This window comes from Oncorhynchus kisutch, linkage group LG7, assembly GCF_002021735.2.
Source record: "Oncorhynchus kisutch isolate 150728-3 linkage group LG7, Okis_V2, whole genome shotgun sequence".
NCBI classification, from domain to species: domain Eukaryota; kingdom Metazoa; phylum Chordata; class Actinopteri; order Salmoniformes; family Salmonidae; genus Oncorhynchus; species Oncorhynchus kisutch.
The window spans coordinates 22980726-23003832 of NC_034180.2; the positions used below are offsets into that span (position 1 = coordinate 22980726).

A 23107-nucleotide genomic window follows, 5' to 3' on the forward strand; every position below is an offset into this window, starting at 1 on the left:
TTACATTCCTGGTAAGTGTCCTTTAGTCTTAGAATGTGCACATGGAGAAGAACACATATAGGCTGGTATGAAACAACTCTGGCTTACAATAACACTGAGACGTCCTGACTGAGCCGCGGTCTGTGCCACGGTCTGGGTGTTTATACTGTCTGTCTGTCTGTCAGTCTGTCGCAGTCTGTCTCAGTCTGTCTCAGTTTGTCTCAGTCTGTCTCAGTCTGTCTCAGTCTGTCAGTCTGTCTCAGTCTGTCTCAGTCAGTCTGTCAGTGTAGCCTGCAGTGCCTGTGGGGAAAAAGCAGGGGAACTGCTGACATCAGAATAGATAACAATCACATAGTATGTAGTAATTCACGTTGCGTCTGTTTATGGTATTGAAAAATATACCTTTTGGTAATTATTTTGAAATACTTTTATGAAAGCTTCATTGTCATCAAAGTATATTGCATGTTATTAAGTCATTAAATAATGTATTTATAAATGCTGAAGAATACAGATCGACACATACATTTGCGGTATGAAGTTGTTGTTTTTTCAGAAATAGACCAGTGAAAACAAGATGTCTCTGATCTTTTTCAAACGGTTGTAACTGGTCGGTTTGGCCTATAAATTCTCCATTTCTCTTTGTCCTTCATGACTCATAAGAAGCTACTCTGCCAAGGAGTAGAAACCGAGAGCTACTGGTGGGAAAGACTGGCTGAAGCATGTATACATTTAGCTCTGCCTGCCTGGCATGCCGAGGCTTTCACTGCACTGCTATGGGCGAATTCCCTACTAATGTATTTCTCTTCCTCTGGCTCTTCTTCCACAGTGCAAGCGGCTGGAGCAGGATCTCCTACAGGCGAGAGAGCAGAGCCAGACTTCAGCAAACAACTTGAGACACCTGACTGCCGAAAACAATCAAGAGCGTTCTCGGAAGGTATATCAACCCCCCCCTTCTTTTTGCCCCTCTCACAGGAGAATCCTTGCAAATTAAGGCTTTGAGCAGCACAGGTTCTCCTTCTCTAGGGTCACGTTCCAAATGGCACTCTTTTCCCTATATAGTGCACTACTTTTGATCAGAGAGCCCTATGGGCCCTGGTCAAAAGTATTGCACTATAAAGGGAATATGGTGCCATTTGGGCCTAGAACCCTGTGTATGAATACATGGGGTTGTGTACATTACTGTGCCGAGCTCACTGCTGCTGTTTGCCAACAGGTCTTATATGTCCTCCCCCACTCCTACTACAGTATGCTGGGGTCTTACTTAGATACCAACCCCTAAAACCAGCCCTGCCCCCACACTCACACACCACATTTCTATTTAAATTTTCCTCACAGGTAAAATGGTATTGTTTATTCAACCACTCACTGTTTGCTTGTTTTTTGCCCTTATTTGGCTTGGTGATCTAAAGCGATAGAGCTGTTGGTTGGGTGATCCAACCAACAATTTGATGGGATTTAGAATGACATCATCAACAAGGGGCTAGGGCCTTAATGTCACACACACACACCAACACACAAACGTGTCCCCTCCAGTGAGGTACAGGGTAAACACAAGACTATTTGATTTCTTCCATTTATCTGATGAAGCAGAGCCCCCTATGCTTAATGCGGAGAGAGTGAGCTGTAAACATGCTCATTAGATAGGGCTAGCTAGGTGAACGGTATCACCCCACCGATGAGCCTGAAGTAGCAAGGTTGCCTGAGAGGTCAGCTGATGGTCCCATTACAAAAAGGATTCTCTGAGGATACAGTAGATTACACTGCTATATGTTTGCAGCCAGGCCTATTCTGACTAGTGCTTGCTTTGCTTGCAGGCTATTGCTCTGTCTGTAGTCATTCACTGCTCTCTCCTTCTTGTCCTTTGGCTGACTAAGCTCTCGAGTCACCACCATTTGGAATTGATAGAAAAAGCAATAAGGCACAGAATTACCACATAGCTAGCTCCCTTATTGTTGCCTCTGACCTATTCCAACAGCTACATTTTATACATTATATCATACATTATTTAATACATTATTTTATACTTTATATTCTCATAATTAACATTTGCTTTGATGACTACTCTCTCTGGGTGTGATTGCCACATTTTTTAATCCTTATATTTCACTAATAGAATTCATGATCATGAAAATCACGGCAATATTTGTTGGCCAGTATGGTGAAACGGACACACCCTCTGTTTGTTGATGAAAACAATGAACACGTTTGTGACTAGGGAGCATTGTGGTCGTTTTATTTATTTCAGATGACTATGATGAGTTCTTCTGCTTTAACTCAACTATGAGAACCTCCTTCCAGTCTTCTCCTGCTCTTTCTAAAGGCTGCTTGCTGTCAGTATCTGTACTCTTCTTTATTTCTCACACGGTTTCTCCACTGATGGCTTATTAAGAAATATATTACATTTTGTTATTAATGTAGCACTTGGTTTTTCTATAAATCCCCTTAATTATAGATTGGCTCCTGGGATTACAGAGCAGCGTTTTAATTTCAAATGAAACGGGAACAGCTGTCATAAAATTAGTCAACAGGGGCGGGAACAGATCCACAAAACAATTTAAAAACTCGCAGATCTTTGATTCGTCAATTGACATTTTACTTTAAAGGAACCAGCTGAGAGAAAATTACTTTTAAATTGATTTCAAAATAGAAAGGTCAGTGTCAGAAAGTCTTCTGATGAAATTCATCTTGACGTGCAGAAAATGTACTCATTTTAAGTCTATTTTTTCTATAAATGCATGAATGGACTCTCTGTATACTTATAGCCTAAATGGTTTATTTTCTAAAGAATTAGAGAAACAGGGACAGGGAACATGGCCAACCCAACATTCCCAATTTGTTTACATTTTAAGATCCCCAGACTTGCATTTGATCATGATACCAAATTCTTCCCTAGCATGACTAAGTAATGTCAAGTAGAAGTGTCGTGGAGGAGCAGGCTGAATCTGAGCTGCTAGGGTTAGCTAGACGGAGGAAGCAGTCGTAATGATTAACTGCATTGGCGAGGCGGGGAGAGGAGAGGAGCATTGCAGTGCGATCATTCTGGGCTGTCAGTGCTTGAAAGAAAAGCTGGTGTGCAAACACAGGTGGTTCAGGGCTAGGGCAGCCACTACAACAGACCACTTGAAATGACCTGAGCATTGAGAGCAATGAGAACCCCTCAACCCCCGGCCCTCTCCTCTCCACCCCTGCCATTTCAGAGGGCCCTAAAGTCACAGACATCTACTCCGCTCAAGACAAGCCCACACACACTCTCTCACACACACACAGGGCTTTGGGACCCACTTACAGAGCGTCCTTGAGAAGACTGAAGAACTGGTTCTCTCACAGGCACTCATAGATGAAAACATGATCTGTGTTTTATATACATTTCTATTCACACTGAGGTGGGAATAATACTGTGAAATTGTGAAAATTGGCTTTTGGTGTAAGTTTGAAATGTTTGGGATGGGGTTTTGGCCTGCCTGGTGACATCACTGTGTGGTAAATTAGTTCATAGACCAATAAGAAGAGACCAAACCTCTCTACCAATAACAGCTCATTTTCAGTGTTCCCCTCCCCACTGAGACCACTTTGAAACTGTACTAGCCAAATTCTTGCTTGACAAATTGCTCTTTTTGTTTCTTCTTTTTTTTTTAACAATCACAGTAAGCGACGTAATTGCTACCCAGAAATGATTTGATATTGAGCTAGAAACAGCAGCATTGGACCTTTAAAAAATTAAAACAGGATCTGAAACCTACAGCTTGATACTATTATTTGTTGAAGACATTATCATGAAAGCACAGTCATCATACACTTGCTCATTAACTAGCCCTCGGTTTAATGTGAATGCAGGTACGTTACTTGTTGCTGCGGTCTAGTATGTCAAGGGCTTAGTTGCCAGGTGTCGTCTCTGGCTGTCGTTATCTCTTTGATTGATGTCCATTAGCAGGTGATTCAGACTGGAGGACAGGAGGAGGAAAGGCAGTGCAATTTGACACTAGTTTAAATTCAATTATTCTAATTGGCCACTACAGATGAATAAGGTTACGGAGAATGTCGATAACATAGTCCAGAATCAAATATATATTAGATCTTCTATTTATATCCATCAACAAAGTCCACATCAGTCAATAGTTTGTCGTGTGTCATAACAGATGCAGCCTTCCATAGATTGATCTTCCCAGTTCCCACCGAGTCAGAAATGCCAGCCAGTCCCTGCTGCCAATCTGTTGCACTTTGGCCCCATCCGCCCCACCACCGGCTGTATGCCCTGCAACCTCCTGTACTGTACCCTCTAAAAGGTCACGCTAGTTATTCTCCTTCACAGGACTGCCTGCCTTCATCATCACAACAGGTTAACCCGCTACTCTGTCAACCTCATTTGGATATTATTCTAATGAATGCTGATATAATACATATGATTAAAAGAAACTGGCTTTGAAGTCAAGCTCTCCTCCCTGTTGGTGAAAAGTACATATTGACTTTAGAGGTTGGCCTCTTTTTGATGTTCTCTTTGACTTGGGAGACCTTGCTGCCAGTAATTAGAAGGATGGTTCTGGAGACCCGAGGGGGAAGCTGCATGTACTTAGTTAGGCCAAAGGTGTTTATAGCAGCAGACCCCAGCCCAGCCCAGTGCTCATATGGTTTCAGCCTCTACAATCCTTGTCCAAGTCATAAAAGGCTTAAAAAATTAGTAGCATTTTTCCGCCCGACAACATTTATTTTTTATTTTTTACTTTTTAACAGTTAGGTACTTTCTAAATATGTCCAATAAGAACACAGATTTCCCTTTTTGCAGTGCCCTACTGAACATAACCCTGTTGTCCAATTCTCTTCTCCTCACAGATTTAGACAAAGCCCCTCCTAGCTCTCTCCCTCCTCCTCTGACAGAAGCTATAGATATTGCAGTCATTTACAGTATGGCCCTGTCTGCCTTGTTTATTTAAACCTCCTCCATTGTTCCCTCCTCTCCCAGCTGTTGAGACCATCAATACATCTGTTTCAACGGCTGCTAATTAGCAGGGTCTTTATTGTGGGCCAGGTTTAACCACAGGGTTGCCCAGGACACATTCACTCACACACACACATTGTTTACCCAGCGTCCCCTGCTCCCACCCACCGCCGCGACCAGTCCCGCCGGCCTCCCTTCCCGGTAGGCCCTCTGAGTAGGTGCTGAGTGGAGAGACAATAGCATGAATGGGATCCCCTCAGAGCATCCTCATTGTGTAGGATGCTCCCCGTGTGCTGCTGGGACTGCTGGCGCTCTACATGCGCTGAATTAAAACGCAGTTAAAAGACATACGCTGCTACGCTGCAGACATAGATAGTTCTCTGTGTGAGAGGAATCAGTGGTCTTACATTTGCAGCTTCGGCCTCAGTACGAAAACTACTGCGAGAACCCGTAAAGAAGTGATAATTCAGCTGCATTTTAACATGATTTGGTTTTGAGTAAACTACTTTTTCCAGTGTTCAAAAATGGAATGCATAAGATGTTTTTATGAAAAGTGTGTTAACTTTGTCAAATCAAAGAGCATTTGTGAATGTCTTCTTTCAGAAAGAGAGAGCCATTGATGAAAAACATTTCCGATTCAACCACCCGGGCACAATGTCACTTGACTGCTACAAGCTATTTTTGTCAGACTGTGATGGGATGTGTGTGTGTCTGTTCCTTGTGTTTTTACCAGAATGTGCTGGAGATAGCCATATGTGTTCTACACAAAAGATCAGTGATGTTACAATTAGTAATCATGTTCGATCTATTCATTGCATTTCTATCTGCTTCATTCTGAACAGTCTGTCTGTCCGTCCGTTGTGTTGTAGGAGGAGGATGTAGAGGCGGTCCAGAGAGAGAGAGACAGGGCCCTGGAGCACATTCAACGGCTGGAGGAGGAAATACAAACACTGCGAACGTACCACAGGTGACACACACACACACACACACACTTCCCCTTTTAAAAATGCTACACCTTCACTATCATCTGCATAGACGATTCAAATATAGGAATCCCTATCTGCATAAGTGAACATTCACAGTTAATAGGAATATATGGTTTGTTGCTGCTTGGTACATTGATATGATTTCTGCTGTGGATATTGGATATTTAAAGGCACAACAGTGAAATATGATCAGCGATATATTAGTCTGCTTCGATGTGACTTAGCAGGATCTTAGTGGGAAGTCATTTGTGTCATCATATCTATAATATAATGTAATGCTCAATTGTGCATTTTTCAAATAGTACATTTTATGTCAACAAAAAGTATCCCATCTTTGATGTAACAATTGTAAAATACTGACCCTAGTAATAAAGTATTATATCCCAGTGTAATTTTGAATCCAATTCTACACCAATAATACAAGCAGCAGGGAGAGTGTTACACATTCATGGGACCATAGATCCTTTCAATTGTATTTGGCTGAAAGAGCTGGGGGTGTCACACCTCATTTTAACTTCTTAATCAAATACAATTCTGCACAGCAAGACAGATCATCGTTCTCCCACTTATTAAAAATGAGAAGCATGTTCTGAGCCAGCTCTCCCTCCAACGTACTCAAGAAAATCCATATTAAGAGTTAAAACTGGACCTCATATGCAGTGTTTGCTCTGGATTGAGATAGCTAAAATATGTAATTATACTCTAGTTAGACTTATGATATTAATCCGTGGGAACTTCTTTATCAGACGTTTTGGAAAATACAGAAAAATAAGGAAAGGTTGCTTTTTATTTGTCTCAGTTTTAATCCTCCAATGACAGTTTTTGTCATTTGTCACTCAATGGAAGAAATGAACGCCTTAAAAAAAAGACAGAGACAAAAAACATGGGACACTTGAACTTCCAGCCGTGTAGATGTCCTTCATTGTGTATTTTCCGTTGGCTCAGAAAGTAGCCGTTCTGGTTTGGTAAACCTGACTCCTGTTCTTAATGTTTCCCATATTCTGATAGTACGTTTTGTGTTTTAGTTTTTTTTATCTGCATCTCATCTGTCACGTGGTTGAGTGTTTGTCTGGCGTTGGTTAACACATTGTGACAGATCTATGGTCCTATTCCCACTACGAGATACGAAGAAGAGTCTGAGGAGCAGGGCGACAAAAGAGAATTCTACTTTCTAATTCTACCACGTTACATCGTTGCCTTAACTTTCGTTGTGGATGGCAACCGAACATTTTGGGTCGAGGCTCAAATTGACTGTAAATATCACTGTAGCCCCTGGCCATTAAGCACAAACTATTCAACAATGACATAAACCTTTCTTCTCAAACATATGACACTATTGAATAATGTAACCAAACCATATTACACTCTTGAATAATGCAACAATTTACATGCATGTATGTGCAGACAATTAAAGGATTTATTTTCTCGTCTGTATGCTACAAGACAAAATCACAGAGTTACTATAAGGGCGTGTCTTCATCAAGTAATGTTAGCCTATCACAAATTATATATTTTTATCAATATCATACAAATCATTAAATATGGTAAAAGCAAATTGCGATTGAAAATGCGGGTATGAGTGAATTCACCACAATAAGCTGTTTTATATGGAAGCCCATACCAGCCCAAAAATAAATAAATGTTAATGATTTGTAAATGTGCACAATTAGTCTGTGCTTCAGTCTGGTCAACTGTAGACTACTAATAACAACCACAGCTCCAGGTAGCTTAGAAACACCTATGCGCTCTGATCACATGGGGGCCAGGGGAAACGTAGCATCATGTTTTTATAGCCCAAGCTACAGTATGTATTTATAGCCTAAAATAGGCCCATTTATTTGTATTCTGAGAAGATGTGAATGTGATCAAATTTGGTTTATATTCACACTTCAGGTGGCTAGGCTACCTAGGCCTTTTTAATCAATATTATTGACTTGAATTAATCAATTAACACAATAGTGGTGACATACTGTATGAGTATATTTTTAATTACAGATGCAAAGGCCTATACGATGCAACCCTGCATAGGCCCATATAAAACCGTTTTTTTACAGCTGATTTATTACTGTTGTACGCTGCAACTTGGGTCCGAAGTTGGCTATCAGGAAAAACTCTGGGCCCCTGGAAAACAATTCCCTCCCCCCACCTCTGAAATCACCACACAATGTTAAAAATTAAGGGGGGGGGGGGGCGACTACATTTGACATGTTTTTGGGGATGGGCTTCCATTGTTTTATTTGGCTCAGTGCAGCCGGCAGCTAATGTGACATTTTCAGAATGTCACAAGCTGTTACTACAATTTCAGGCAGGAACTTAATAAAGTTTCAAATATTAGGAAAATGTCTATAGATTTCAGCTGTTTAAAAAACATTTCTCTGCTATTACCATTTATACTGTAAGAATGTTGGCTCACCGTGACAATTTTGTTCACACTGCCCTGCTCTAAGGGGGCAACTGTCTGGGGTAGTAGGCAAGACGTAGCAAGCACGCAAGTTTACATTTGAGTAATATGTGTAGCCGACGGTATTTTTACCAGAAGTGTAGTAAATGGGAAGAGGCTCTATGAGAACACTAGTAGGATTTTCTGAAGCCCCCCCACCTCACCCTGGCTTTCCTCCTAGGACACTGAGGACGACATTGTTTTCTCCTCTTCTCAGACAATTTTCTTTGCGTGAAAACGAGAGAAAGAAAGCACGAGATAGAAGAGTGGGTCTTGTACTGGTCCTGTGGTGCTAGACCTTTATGTGGGGAACCAGCCTTCGAGGCCCAACAAAGCCCAGAAGAGAAGATGGCCCGGCTATGTGTGTCTGTTTGCTCTGAGGATTCACTGGCCCTCTCCATTGTGTCCCCAGGAAAACAACACACCCAATCATATGAAAGGGAGGCAGCAGACGTCAAATAAAAATAAAGAAGAAGAGAAGGGGCCAAAACGCTAGCGACCGGCCAGCCTACCCCGTCAAAACACAGACTCACATTATGGGGTTCCATGTTCAGAGAAACCCCTGTTGATAAAAAGCAAAAATAGGGAGAAATGTACTAGCCGATGGGGGCCAGTTGTTTTAAAGGGTTGACGTTGGAGGTGCTGGGGGCGGTGGGCTGAGGGAGAGGGGAGACGGCCGGTGCTTTGTTTGAGACCCAGCCAGACCAGGGCTGTGTTCCAAATGTGTCCTAAATGCCACCCTATTTCCTACATAGTGCACTACTTTTAACCGGAGACCTATGAGCCCTGGTCAAAAGTAGTGCACTACATAGGGGAATAGGGTGTCATTTGGGACTGATCCCAAGGCTGCTGGAGGGAGTCAGTCAGCCCAAGCAGGACACGTATTAACACTCCGGACGGACAGACAGACGGCTCCCTGGGGAAGGCTGATTATAACGGAGGCTGAGTGGGTCGCACTTTAACACCTAAAAACTCAATAGTCATTTGCTTGGCTAGCAGACGGAAACAAGACAGGCTGCCTAGAGTTTCCTACTGGGGCTTCACTATATACGTTCATATCTGCACAAAACCCAGATGAAGGCTCCACATTGGCTTTAACAGTAAAGAAGTATTTTTATCAACTTCCACTGTCCCTCGGGAGTTGCTGAATTTCCTCTTCACTTTCACAGGGCAATTTAGGTTCATTTTAAAGTGATACAAAACGTACGTCACCATCAATCCTGCCTGACTGAGTAACAACAAGGAAAAGTGAACCATTGCCTCAGACTCAGGGTTAGCCCTTCCTTTTCAGTCTGTGCTGCCCAATACATTTGGCGGATTGTCTGGGAGCCCTCCGAGCAAGCTAAACTCCATCGAGATAGAAACGGAGGAAGTAATTCAAAACGCACAGCAGCACCCTGGCAAACTCTCGAACCTCAAACCGAAATTGGTTTGTGTTCCTATATCATAGGCAGATGATAGAAACGCGTTATTTAGGGACAAGCCAGTATAAACAGCATGGACACTCCTCCCAGTGCTGAGAGTGTCCCACTGTGATTTATTTCTATGGTAGTAGGAGCCAAGATATCCTGGTCCCAGATCTGTTTGTGCTGTCTTGCCAACTGCTATGGTCTTTAACATATTGTCATGCCAAACATGACAACGACCATAGTAGTTGGCTATACAGCATAAACAGATCTGGGACCAGTCTAGAGCCAAGGTACTGAACGTGGCCTCCCAGTTAATGTGGTTTGGCTTGGGATACTGTACATGTGTGATAAAAGGTGAGGTGACCTGGCTGCCTCTCAGAGGTAGGTGACACAAACGTTATCCTGTCCAGTACCTGGTGTACCTGTCTGGTAACAGGACAGGTCTGTGACCAGGCCTTCTCTGCTGACCTTGTGGTTTATTTGTTTAGAGCCCAGAGAGACAAGTCTCTATTAAATGGCATTTTACATACCCAGCCCTTAACAATCCCCCTCCACACTAACCATTAACCATACATACATCCTAAAATGGCACCCTACACCCTTATATAGTGCACTGCTTTTGACCAGGGCTCATAGGGCTCTAGTCAAAGTAGCACACCATAGAGGGAATAGGGTGCCATTTGTGACATACCCCAATTCTAGAATTGGAGGGCAGGTTCGTTGAGCTCTAGCGTCTGTGCGGTGTTATCTGATTGGGGGACTTAATGGCTAACTGTTCTGCGCTGCAGACTGTTCTGTGGGTCACTGGCAGAAACTGGAGCAGAAAGCCACCATGTTCAGAAACACAGAGTGAATAGTCATGAGCATCCTATAGATAGACACAGACGCACAAGAGCAGGTGGAGAGATAAGAATGAGGAATCTGGAGCGGAACTTGTTGTAAATACTGTACTTCATGACAAGAAAGCCATGGGCGCTTACTAGACCTATTTCTCACTCCAGCTGGGTATTTGGATGAAACACAGATGGATGAAATGTGATCAGATGAGTTACAATAGGAACTTTCTAGCTAGATTAAACGGACACTCGTCCTCATGAATGGAACGTGATCAGCTCTAACAGTACAGTACATGCATGGCCTTGTGCTTTTGTTGTTGTTGTTCCAAGGAGTACTTCCCATGGAAGATGTCAGCACTATTAAATATTGCTGCTAAAATCCCCTCATTTTACTTTAATGTGATCCCAGTAGCAGATTTCAGTTAGAAACACAACTTCAAATGACCTCTCATCTGGTTTGTGGTCTCGTTTAACCACTCTCTCTCTCTCAATAGGTAGCTCTCTGTGTCTCCCTGGGAGAATCTCAATTGTCCTCCGTCCTCTCCTTGCCTCTTTTTGAGAAAGGTCATCGAGGAGAGGAAAGGTTTCATTGCATGAAATGAGACTCCTCCACTCACGTGTCACCAGGCAACTGACGTTTACAGGGATGAAATCCCATAATAACGTTGTGAATTGATCAAAACAAATGTCGCTAGTTGTGCAATACATTTTACAGATACAATGATAAGTAGCGTATTGTTTTTAAATGTGTGTGAACAACAACTTATTCAAAGGTGGGCTGGCTGATTTGAAAACACTTCTGAAGCGCGAGGATACTCTCGTGCATCCTCTGCCGAAGTAGGTAATTAAGGAGGGGAGCAGACTCCTATGTTTGCCTACCAACGAATTGACACTCTCTTCGACCACTTATCGGTTTCCGGGTCACAGAGGAGTCGAGGAGAAGACAGATATTTTGCCCAATTCAGAATCTCCCCCTCCATTCTCTCTCCCTGCTTCGTTCGCTCTTTCGCTCTACCAGGAAATGAAAGTGAACAGTTTGAGGACAATGTTTCTCTTTCCTGTTGATTGGTTTCCATGTGTGTTGTAAAGGGAGGGGTATAGTGTAGCTGGGGGGGGTCGAGGCGCGGTTGCCAGGGTCAGATAAGATAATCCATATTTAAGCAACACTCCCCCTCCCTCCTCTGTCCTTGTTTGTCACTGTCATCGGACCTTCAGACCCAATATGTTTACATTTAATTAAACAAAGCACACAAACTTTACATCACTTCCAATAGCTATCAATAGCACAGCTGAATTGATTACCCTCAGCTCTGAAAAACAAGAGGAAGCATTAAACAGGAGCTTCATCTTCCACCTCTGAAACTCATTACAGGCCAGAATGACTGATATGATTTTAAAGCTATGTCCACACGCCTACCTGGAATGGCAGCAGAGACCTCTGGTCATTAATCTAGATTAGATTGTCAGCCGTCAGTGGACAACTGAATATAATGTCGCTCATAGAGCTAATGGAGGATAGAAAGGGTATTGTTATCTGACAAAAACCGTATTACCTAGCTCAGGGCTCTCCAACCCTGTTCCTGGAGAACTACCGTCCTGTAGGTTTTCACTCCAACACTAATCTAGCGCACCTGATTATAATAATTAGCTGGTTGAGAAGCTGAATCAGGTTAGTTACGACTGGGGTTGGAGTGAAAACCTACAGGAGAGTAGCTCTCCACGAACAGGGTTGTAGAGCCTTGACCTAGCTAGTTACCTGCCCCTTCAATGAATGGGGTTGTTTTAATGTTTAGCTTTGAATTGATATTTAACTCTGCTGAGGTACAGTGATTTTTTTAATCAAGCAAGTTGTGGAAAATATATCATATAAATCTTTGAGTTATAGAAGTGGAATGCCCTGGGGTTATTGCATACTATGTTATATTGCAAGTCAAGGATTGTGTCATCCAATGGCCTTCACCAGATTGTTCAATGATGTTGATGATTATTATTTCTATTTTATCTCTGTGCGTCAATAACAGTGACTTGAAACTCTTGCTGAATTAAGGATCATATATTGGTCTTTGGAGAGGAGAGAGAGCGAGAGCCTCATTATCCAATCTCATTTTTAATCATATTGCCAGTGAGACATATTTTTCAAATATATTTTTTCAATTGATTGGACACATTCTTGTGGGATTGTCCAAAAATATGCATTGGAATTGGTTTGGGTTAATAACTGAACTGGTGACGGGCAAGGGTATTGTTCCTGTACTGTAATCGAGTGAAGAATGGAGTAATACATCTGTAATAGGATTTGTTCCAAATGGCTCCCTGATCCTAGTTGGGCTCCTGAGTGGCGCAGCTGTCTAAGGCACTGCATCTCAGTACTAGAGGCGTCACTACAGACACCTTGGTTCGAATCCAGGCTTTATCACAACCGGCCGTGATTGGGAGTCCCATAGGGCGGCACGCAATTGACCCAACGTCGCCCTTGTTTGGCCGGTATAGGCCGTCATTGTAAATAAGAATTAGTTCTTAACTGACTTGCCTTGTTAAAATAAAGTTGAAATAAAACATTTAAAATCCCTATATAGTACTTTTGACCCATTGACCCCAACCCTGACTATGTATGCATCCCAGGTAAGGGACCATTTGTAATGTACACATAGTCAGAGTTGGGGTCAATGGGAAATGTTTGGTTTCCTCTCCTTCCCAATAGATCATGGGTTTTGTCAGCCCTTTACGAAGGTGAAGAGTACCCTACCACCCTACCAAGCTCTATTGATAATATAACCACACCGATGTAGTGTTTACCTCAATCGTTCTCTATTTGAGAGCTGCTTTCTCTCTCTTTATTTGAGAGATTCTCTCATCTCATTGGAAACACCTGTCTGCTTTCACCTTGCGCTCCTATGTCTCAACCAGTTTGATGCTCTCAGTCGCACACGCACGCACACACACACACACACACACACACACACACACACTCGGTCACACTCGTTTGATGCTTTCAGTCAGTCAGTCCCGTCAGTAATGTACGGTAATATATTCCACTGACATTCTGCTGCATTATTGCCTCCAGATATTGTCTCATGTAGTGACATAGCGTTTGAATATTAAACGTATCTCTTTGCCACGGGGTGTTAATACAGAATAACGTTCCCTACTGTCAGTTAAACTGCAGGCATGCTTTCATTGGTTAAGGTCAAGTTTCTGTCTGTTTGTGTTAGGAATGTGTCCAGCTGCACTCTGACTGCAAAGTCAGAAGTGTAGAGGAAAGAAGACTTGTTGGTTGGAAGCCTGTTCAGTGCATCATCCCTGTACTGCACTTTCAAGCTACAAGAGCTACTATTGTATCATTGCAGCGACTTCTCATCCTTCCTTTTTCTACAACCTATGCTGTACTTGTTGTAGCTGAGGTTGTTTCCAGTAGTTGTGCCTCTTTGGTGTTCAGGCGACCCAGCATGTACAAATATTTTCCTCCCACCGAATTCAAAGCCAAAGGATCATATCAATGTGTCAATCAAATATAATGAGAACTGCTTTTTTCAGAGTGCCTTGTTAACAGTCTTAACGATATTGTTGTTAGCTGACACCCTGTAGCTTCCTGAAGTACCAGTATGTTGCTGGTGATGTGCTGCTGTTCATAGTTTTACTGTGTAACATTTTAGTATCTGTGTGATGATGGATTATTGTGATGCCAGGGAGAATTCAATTAAGCAGTGGTGGGAAAAGTATCCAATTGTCATACTTTAGTAAAATTAAAGATGCCTTCATAGAAAATGACTTAAGTGAAAGTCACGCAGAAAAATACCACTTGAGTAAAAGTCTAAAAGTATTTGGTTTTAAATATATTTAAGTATCAAAAGTAAAAGTATAAATAATTCAAATAGCTTATAATAAGAAAATCAGACGAAGCATTTGTGTTTAGTGAGTCCTCCAGATCAGAGGCAGTAGGGATGACCAGGGATGTTCTGTTGATAAGTGAGTGAATTGGACCACTTTCCTGTTCTGCTAAGAATTGAAAATGTAGTGGAGTAAAAAGTACATTATTTTCTTTAGGAATGTTGTGAAGTAAAAGTAGTCAAAAATATAAGTTGTAAAGTACAGATAAAAAACGACTTAAGTAGTACTTTAAAGTATTTTTTACGTAAGCACTTTACACCACTGCAATTAAGTATCATCTCATTTAATTCATCTTATCTCTCCCTACAGCTTGCACCAAGCCCAGTGTGAGTTAGGGGCCACCAGTCAGACAGAGCAAGGGGCCTCATATCTCAGCTCTCCATCCCAGACCCTCCAGACCAAGCCCCTTCAGTCCAAGGAAGCCCCCTCTGTTCTGGTCAGTCCCCCCCACCAGCAGCCCCTCCTGGCTCAGCTCCAGAGAATGGCCTCAGAGCACCAGAACACCCAGGCCCAGCTACAACACTCCCAAGAGGCAGCGAGGGAGGCCAACGAGAAAGTACAGAAGTGAGTAGCTAACTAGAGTACAACTCTGGTTTTACAGACCCCTCAGTAATGACTAGCCCATGAAAAACTGCTACTAAATCAAATGTACTTTCTCGACATCTGAAAATGAAGGTCAAATCCACCACCGCCAATTTAGTTTCACTTAATATAGATATGTTTTTTTAACCCCCGCCATGTTGCCCCATGACAAGAATTTGGTAAACGCATGCTCCTCCCTAGCCCCTGCAACAGATTCCCCACCCTTCCCATCCCCAAATCCTTCTCGCCCCCCCATGACTCCTGCTGCACCCTACCCCCATCCTCTTGACTTGTGCTAGGGGTGTCCATGCTGAAGGATAGTTGGTTACTAGTTGTCTGGGAGGCCTTCTCTTCTCAGTCCCAGCCTGATCTCTGCTGCTCCTGCATCCTCCCACAGTCACACTGGGGCCACCCGCTCCCCGCTAAACAAACAGCAGTCGCCCTGCTCATCTATTTGCCTGGTGAATTAACAGGGGGGATGGTGATGGGGGGGTGACAGTTCTCAGCACTGGGAAAGCTGAAAGGCTTCCCCCCCACACCCCTCAGATTGGGAGGGAGAAAAGAGGGGATTCTGGTTGGTATTGTATTTAAACGATCCTCACTGGAGGGCCTCCATTATGCTTGGAAGATCACACAGTGTCTTCTACAACCTTCACTCTAAATGTAAAAACTAACGCACACTTCCCGTATGAAGGCAACATTTTCAGTCCACTGGCTCAACTGCTCTTGCAGTGTGCAGACTGGGAATAGTTTGGAAAACTGCAGCTAGCAATTACTGCGTGCACTGAACTGGTACTGTTACTGATGTTCTGCACTTTTATGGATTTTTTTTTGACTACTGGTTCCTAGTGTAGGCCAACAAGGTAGTGTTAACAATTTCAGAGCATGGTCTGGGACTGGGACATCTTTCAGTCAGATCCTTTCCCAGAAAGAGGCCTGTCAGGGGGGTTAGATGTGTCAAGGTGTGGAGGGTGGATAGAGACTGCGGCCCAGGCCAAGGATGAGCAGCAGCAGCATCAGAAGACAGTCACACTCGACCGTTAACTGACCCCCAGATGGATGGCCCTGGTCCTGCTGGGATGCATCCCAGATGGCACCCTATTCTCTATAGTGCACTAGGGCTCAAGTCAAAAGAAGCTCATTATATAGGGAAATAGGGCACCATTTGGGTTGTGGTGGTGTGGGAGTCAGTGGGAAGCAGCGCTGACGAGGGCCCCGTCGCACGGCTGTGAGAAGAATGCACGAGGAGCCGAGTTACCTCGCTCTCTCCCCCCTCACCCCTCATCACCCCCTAGAGGACACGGCTTGCCAGAGGAAACGGAGAGGCGGCCCAGAATGTGGCACCTGAGTGCCGGGGGCTGACTGTCCTGCAGCTCCATTGATGGAGGGGCTGAGCAGAATGTCTAATGACCTATCCGAAGCTGCCTGCTGAATCAAAATTGGCCATGGAGGAGACGAAAGGACACAAAGACCCTTTTCATCAGGAGGTGGTGGTCCTCGCCCGCTAGTTACAGGCACGCTACTTACTGCTGTCTTTCTCTCCCTCTCTCATCATCATCATCATATCTCAGAGCCTTTGCTGCTCTACAGTGCATTCGGAAAGTAGGAGCCTTTTTTTTAACGTTACAGCCTTATTCTAAAATGTTTATTTTTTTGTTTTTTTTTATGTCCTCATCAATCTAAACACAATACCCCATAATGACAAAGCGAAAACAGGTTTTTAGATGTTTTTGCAAGTGTATAAAAATAGCATCAAATTGATCAGAAATACAGTTTACACATTGTTAATGTAGTAAATGACTATTGTAGCTGGAAACGGCAGATTTTTTATGGAATATCTACATAGGCGTACAGAGGCCCGTTATCAGCAACCCTCACTCCTGTGTTCCAATGGCACATTGTGTTAGCTAATCCAAGGCTAATTTATCATTAGAAATCCTTTTGCAATTATGTTAGCACAGCTGAAAACTGTTGTCCTGATTAAAGAAGCAATAAAAATGGCCTTCTTTAGACTAGTTGAGTATCTGGAGCATCAGCATTTGTGGGTTCGATTACAGACTCAAAATGGCCAGAAACAAAGCCCTTTCTTCTGAAACTCATCAGTCTATTCTTGTCTAGGACTTGTGAGGCGTCTGTTTCTCAAACTAGACACTCTAATGTACTTGTCCTCTTGCTCAGTTGTGCACCGGGGCCTCCCACTCCTCTTTCTATTCTGGTTAGAGCCAGTTTGTGCTGTTCTGTGAAGGGAGTAGTACACAGCGTTGTACGAGATCTTTTGTTTCTTGGCAATTTCTCTGATGGAATAGCCTTCATGTCACAGAACAAGAATAGACTGATGAGTTTCAGAAGAAAGGGCTTTGTTTCTGGCCATTTCGAGCCTGTAATCGAACCCACAAATGCTAATGCTCCAGATACTCAACTCATCTATGTGACCCCAAACTTCAGTTGGTGTTATGTAACTTTCTTATGAGTCATCGTTGTAACTGTTGAACATTGCATTTTCGATGTATTATCGAACTGTATTAATTATTGATTATATACTGTATATGTACTATTTAAACACTTTCTGAGCTTTAAAACCTTGATAAAGTGCACCATCCATCCAGTACAATGCACACTCTACTGAAACACTGGTAGCTTATATTTTACTGCTCTATTGCAAGAAGAGTCTGATTCAGCGTTGTTTAGAATGAATGCGAAGAGCTGCGTGTTTACTCCATCTTATTCCAGCTATAATTGTTGGTTTTGCGACACTGAATTCTTAATCAGGATTTATGTTTTCTCTGGCTGCTCCCCGGCGTGTGTGTTTGGGTTTACTGGCCACCCTTGGTAAACAGTGTTGTTCCAAATCCCCACCAGTACACCTTGGACAGAGACACACACTAGCTGGAACTGTCTAAACGTGACAGAGAGGCTAATGCATATATTTAAAAATGCAACGAGGGGCTGCACCATTTACACACAAGGGGGACAAGGTGTGTGTGTGTTTGTGTGTGTTTGAGGGGGAGGGGGGGGATTTCTTGCCTCGTGTTCATGTTAACTAGTTAGGTGGGCCGTGTTTGCCTGTGTGTATCAGTGAGTGTTGGCCTGTGTGCGTGGCCTGTACATTCAGTGGCTGGAGTGTTTGCATGGCCTTTGTGACTTGGACCTTTCTTAAACATTAGCAATCCTCTTGGCCTTATTTTCTCTCCCCATTGCTAATATGTTGATCTCTCCTCCACAGCAAGCTGATGTTACACACAGCGCTAGCCGCCGTGTCATCCTCACCACGCATAAATAAACACAGGTTTGCGGTGGCGATGACTCGCCATGTTGAGGAAAACAGATGGAGAATAACTTCCGGACAGACAATACCTGGGTCAGACCACTCCCAGATGCTGCCTGATTACCAGCCAGTCGGTAGAAACCCTTGGCAAAGCAGATTGGCAGGTCACAGCTTAGACAGTCTCGCAGGCAGCGCAATTCTCTGGTTGCGTCCCAATAATCTCTCCATCCTGCTGAAGTGTGGCCTCGTTCACTACCCCCCACAAATTGAGTGTTTGTATGTATACCAGTCATTTCTTTTCAAATCCATGAAGGGAAGTGAACCAGTGCACACTTTGGGGGAAAGGAGAGATCATTTTGACGCACCCTCAGGCTCTTATCAGATCGTTACAACTGAGCTGCTGAGGGAAAACAACTAGTGCACAGTGCTTCAAAGATGAGAAGACCGCACTCCCTCAAAAATATCAGCGATGGGTCTTTCTTCCTTGTCCCTCCTTGTGTAAAGGGGTTTGTTATTTCAGGGTGTGTGCGTGCGTGGCACATGCACAGTATCAGGAATTTAAGAATACTTCATCAACATCCACTCCCCCACCTTACAAGTCAAGGTTACATTTAAAAGGTAACTTTGATATAATATGTGATTTTTGTTACGGTATCTATGAAAACTCTAAGTGAAAAATATTTTTTTGCAACTATTACAATACAGGAGCAGTGTAGCCTTTCCACTTGTGTCAAGTTTATTATTTCCGTATCAGTGATGTCACGGGGAGGAAGGGGGATAAGATTTTCATGGAAAGCGCTTCAAATCCTCACTCTATATCAAAAAGCCTGCTCTATGCTGGGGTTCAGTCCCGGCTTTCTATTCTAATTTCATTCACAGTTGGAGATTTTCCCTGTCTAAGTGCTCCCAAAGTTTTGAATTCTATGGAAGAAGAATGTTTGCACTTGGAAGAGAACTTCCATTGCTTCATCAATTATTAAAAGAACATTTCTTTTCACATTTTGTTCACTCGTCACGATGTGCTTGTGTCCTTCATGATTGAAGGGCAATTTTTGCTACATGTAATCTAGTTAATTTCCTCCTATTTAGCACCATGCTCTTCACCTGTCCATGGTGCCCCTGAAGATACCATTTCATTTGGCTTTATCTGATTCCCTTTAGTGATATTATAACCATGGAATTCAACTCAGCCAAAAAAGAAACATCCCTTTTTCAGGACCCTGTCTTTCGAAGATAATTTGTGAAAATCCAAGTAACTTCATAGATCTTCATTGTAAAGGGTTTAAACACTGTTTCCCAGGCTTGTTCAATGACCCATAAACAATTAATGAACATGCACCTGTGGAACAGTCATTAAGACACTAACAGCTTACAGACGGTAGGCAATTAAGGTCACAGTTATGAAAACTTAGTAGAAAGGTCTCTTTAGTGTCCTGACTCTAAAAAACACCAAAAGAAAGATGCTCAGGGTCCCTGCTCATCTGTGTGAATGTGCCTTAGGCATGCTGCAAGGAGGCATGAGGACTGCAGATGTGGCCAGGGCAATAAATTGCAATGTCCTTACTGTGAGACACCTAAGACAGCGTTACAGTGAGACAGGACGGACAGCTGATCGTCCTCGCAGTGGCTGTTCTGCAACGTGTAACAACACCTGCACAGGATCGGTACATCCGAACATCACACCTGTGGGACAGGTACAGGATGGCAACAACAACTGCCCGAGTTACACCAGGAACGCACAATCCCTCCATCAGTGCTCAGACGGTCCGCAGGGCTTGTAGGCCTGTTGTAAGGCAGGTCCTCACCAGACATCACCTGCAACAATGTGGGCACACAAGCCCTCAGTCCAGCACAATCCCACCGTCGCTGGACCAGACAGGACTGGCAAAAAGTGCTCTTCACTGACGAGTCATGGTTTTGTCTCACCAGGGGTGATGGTCGGATTCGCGTTTATCGTCGAAGGAATGAGCATTACACCGAGGCCTGTAATCTGAAGCGGGGTCGATTTGGAGGTGGAGGGTCCGTAATGGTCTGGGGCAGTCTGTCACAGCATCATCGGACTGAGCTTGTTGTCATTGCAGGCAATCTCAACTCTGTGCGTTACAGGGAAGACATCCTCCTCCCTCATGTGGTACTCTTCCTGCAGGCTCATCCTGACATGACCCTCCAGCATGACAATGGAACCAGCCATACTGCTCGTTCTGTGCATGATTTCCTGCAAGACAGGAATGGCCAGCGAAAAGCCCGGATCTCAATCCCATTGAGCACGTCTGGGACTTGTTGGATCGGAGGGTGAAGGCTAGGGCCATTCCCCCCAGAAATGTCTGGGAACTTGCAGGTGCCTTGGTGGAAGAGTGGGGTAACATCTCACAGCAAGAACTAGCAAATCTGGTACAGTCCATGAGGAGGAGATGCAAGCAGTACTTAACGCAGCTGGTGGCCACACCAGATACTGACTGTTACTTTTGATTTTGACCCCCCCAACGCAGTTGACAGTGAGAAGACGTTTCTTTTTTTGCTGAGTTTATATTATCATTGAACGAGATAAAAACCTATTTGAAAATACACAAAATATTCTTTAGTCAAAGCCAATTTCCCTACATCTTTGACCATAACATAATTCCAGTTGGATGCTTTTTAACTAAATAGCTAGGAATATTAATATTGACTCTTGTAAAAAGAAAAGAAAAAGATAAACATGTGTAAAATCACATCCATATTTCAGTAGCAGACCCATAATAGTCTGGATAGGTTAAAATTAGAATGTGTGATGACTGCATGTTTTGGCCAGCTTCACATGTCTTGTTTCCAGAGAGCCATAAAAACAATGTGCTGTTTCCTCCCTCTCTCACCCAGCCTCTCGCTCCAAAAGCATTCCTCTCCTGTCTCTCACCCGCCCATCAATTCACTGTGATTTTCATCCTGTCAGGGAATCATTTGCTTTTCTTTTCAGCCATAAGGACACCATTATTGTCCTGCTTCTCTGCCAGGAAAAACACTACATCAGAGAGAGAGAGAGAGAGAGAGAGAGAGAGAGAGTCGGTTTGGTCTGACTACCACTTAAAGAAGCATCTATATCCTACCCCCGGTCTGCCTTGTAACAAGTGTATCCTTGTGTTAGTTAGGGTGTGCTGGGCACCACTGCATTCATTCCCCACACCCTCTCTTCATCTTTCTCTTCCCCTCTTCCTTACCCTATCTCCCCATTTTTACTCCCCCACCTCCCTTCCCCTCTTCCTCCCCTGTCTCCCTCTCTTCCTCCCCATCCCTATATTTGGGGTTCCTCTACATGTGATTAAAGGTCATTAAAGAGCACGATATTAAACCCATGTATTATAATGAATGTTATTCTCTTTGTCACCGTGCAGGTTGGAGCGGCTGGTGGAGGTGCTGAGGAAGAAGGTGGGGACAGGCAGCGTCCGGACAGTCATCTGACTGAGACTACGTCGGGGGAAGCAACAGTGAGTCCACTCAGTTCCTGGCTCTGTCCTGAATGGCACCCTATTCCCTATAAAGTGCACTACTTTTGACCAGTGCCCTACATCCCAATAGGCCAAAAATAGTGAAGGCAATAGGGTGCCATTTGTGATGCAGCCCCTGTCTGCTCTGCCCGAACTGGAGCAGCCTGAGCGACTGTCCAGTCGAACGGCCACATCTGGTGTCCAGGCTGCCTCCCTGCCTGCCCAGACCCGGGCTGTTGTGTTTAACGCTGTGTAAACACACCCAAGCCTTAACTGGGCAAACAGTTGTAAGAAGTGCAGCACTCCAAAGCCTCATTCCAGGCTGGGCTCAAACTGAATCGTAAACTGTTTAACCACTTGGGTTGTTGGTTTGTTGCTGCCCACTCTCTTTTTCCCTCTTTCTTTCTTAAATTCTACATTTTACCTTACTAAAAATCATGTTACATTTGTTTTCTCATCAACTAAATTGTGTGTTGCTGTTTGTGTTGCTGCCTATCTCTGTTACAAGGGAGATGCCTATGTGCCTTACTTTTATTGATAAAATATGTATTCTCTTTGATATCCCAGATCAATACAGTGTCCTGACATATACAGTATTTCATTGAAAAGGTTAGTGCTGTATTGTAAAGGTTGCTGGTGCTGCCTGGATTCGGCGTCGATGCTGCCGCGGGCCAAATAACGTGATTTATATAGTCAACTCCATGATGCTCTCAAATCAAATCAGTCATGGCATTTGTGATTTGAAGAACATCACCTATCAACTTCCTGTATTCTTGCATCTGTTGTATTATAAAGTTAGTATTGCTGTGATAGTTTATGGACATTTTATGGTGTGAGTATTGTATGAAATAAAACATAAACAACTGATAAAAATATGCTTCATCCTTTAATCTGGTAACTCAACACTATTTACTCTACTCAAAGACAAAAGGTGTGACATTATTAGTCGGCCACTAAAAATTGTTTTATTCTCGGGACTTTTTTTCTTCATTTTTATAAAGTACTTTCTCAACTCAGTCACGACCATTATATCCCTATGGATTGATATAAACTTCTATTTGAAGATAAACCTGTCTTTTTTAACACTTCTGTGTATCTAAGGTTCAGCTCTCAAAGTGTGCTAATTTAGAACAGGTCTTAAAGAGTAAAAAAAATAATAAACCCACTACCTCTGATATTCATTTTGTAAGATCCATATGACAAAACTCTCTAAATTACACAACTGTCGTATTTGTTCTCTCGCTGACTAAAGGTTTCATGAAGCAATATTAAGTTTTTAGAAGTATTCAAAGTAGGTCAAAGTATATAGAGAGGGGTATATTTTTGTA

The 23107-nt window shown here is 43.2% G+C and overlaps 1 protein-coding gene across 2 annotated transcripts in view; it reads left to right on the forward strand.

Moving 5' to 3' along the window:
• The window catches only part of mipol1 (mirror-image polydactyly 1), a 70577-nt gene extending 47925 nt beyond the window's left edge, over nucleotides 1–22652 (forward strand). For both annotated transcript variants that reach the window (XM_031828690.1, XM_020487733.2), the window contains exons 11-14: nucleotides 806–913; nucleotides 5782–5879; nucleotides 14781–15035; nucleotides 21687–22652. In XM_031828690.1, the coding sequence (XP_031684550.1) occupies nucleotides 806–913; nucleotides 5782–5879; nucleotides 14781–15035; nucleotides 21687–21753 (528 nt within the window). In that variant the 3' untranslated portion in view covers nucleotides 21754–22652. The remainder of the gene's footprint in view (nucleotides 1–805; nucleotides 914–5781; nucleotides 5880–14780; nucleotides 15036–21686) is intronic.
• The last annotated feature ends 455 nt before the right edge of the window (nucleotides 22653–23107 follow it).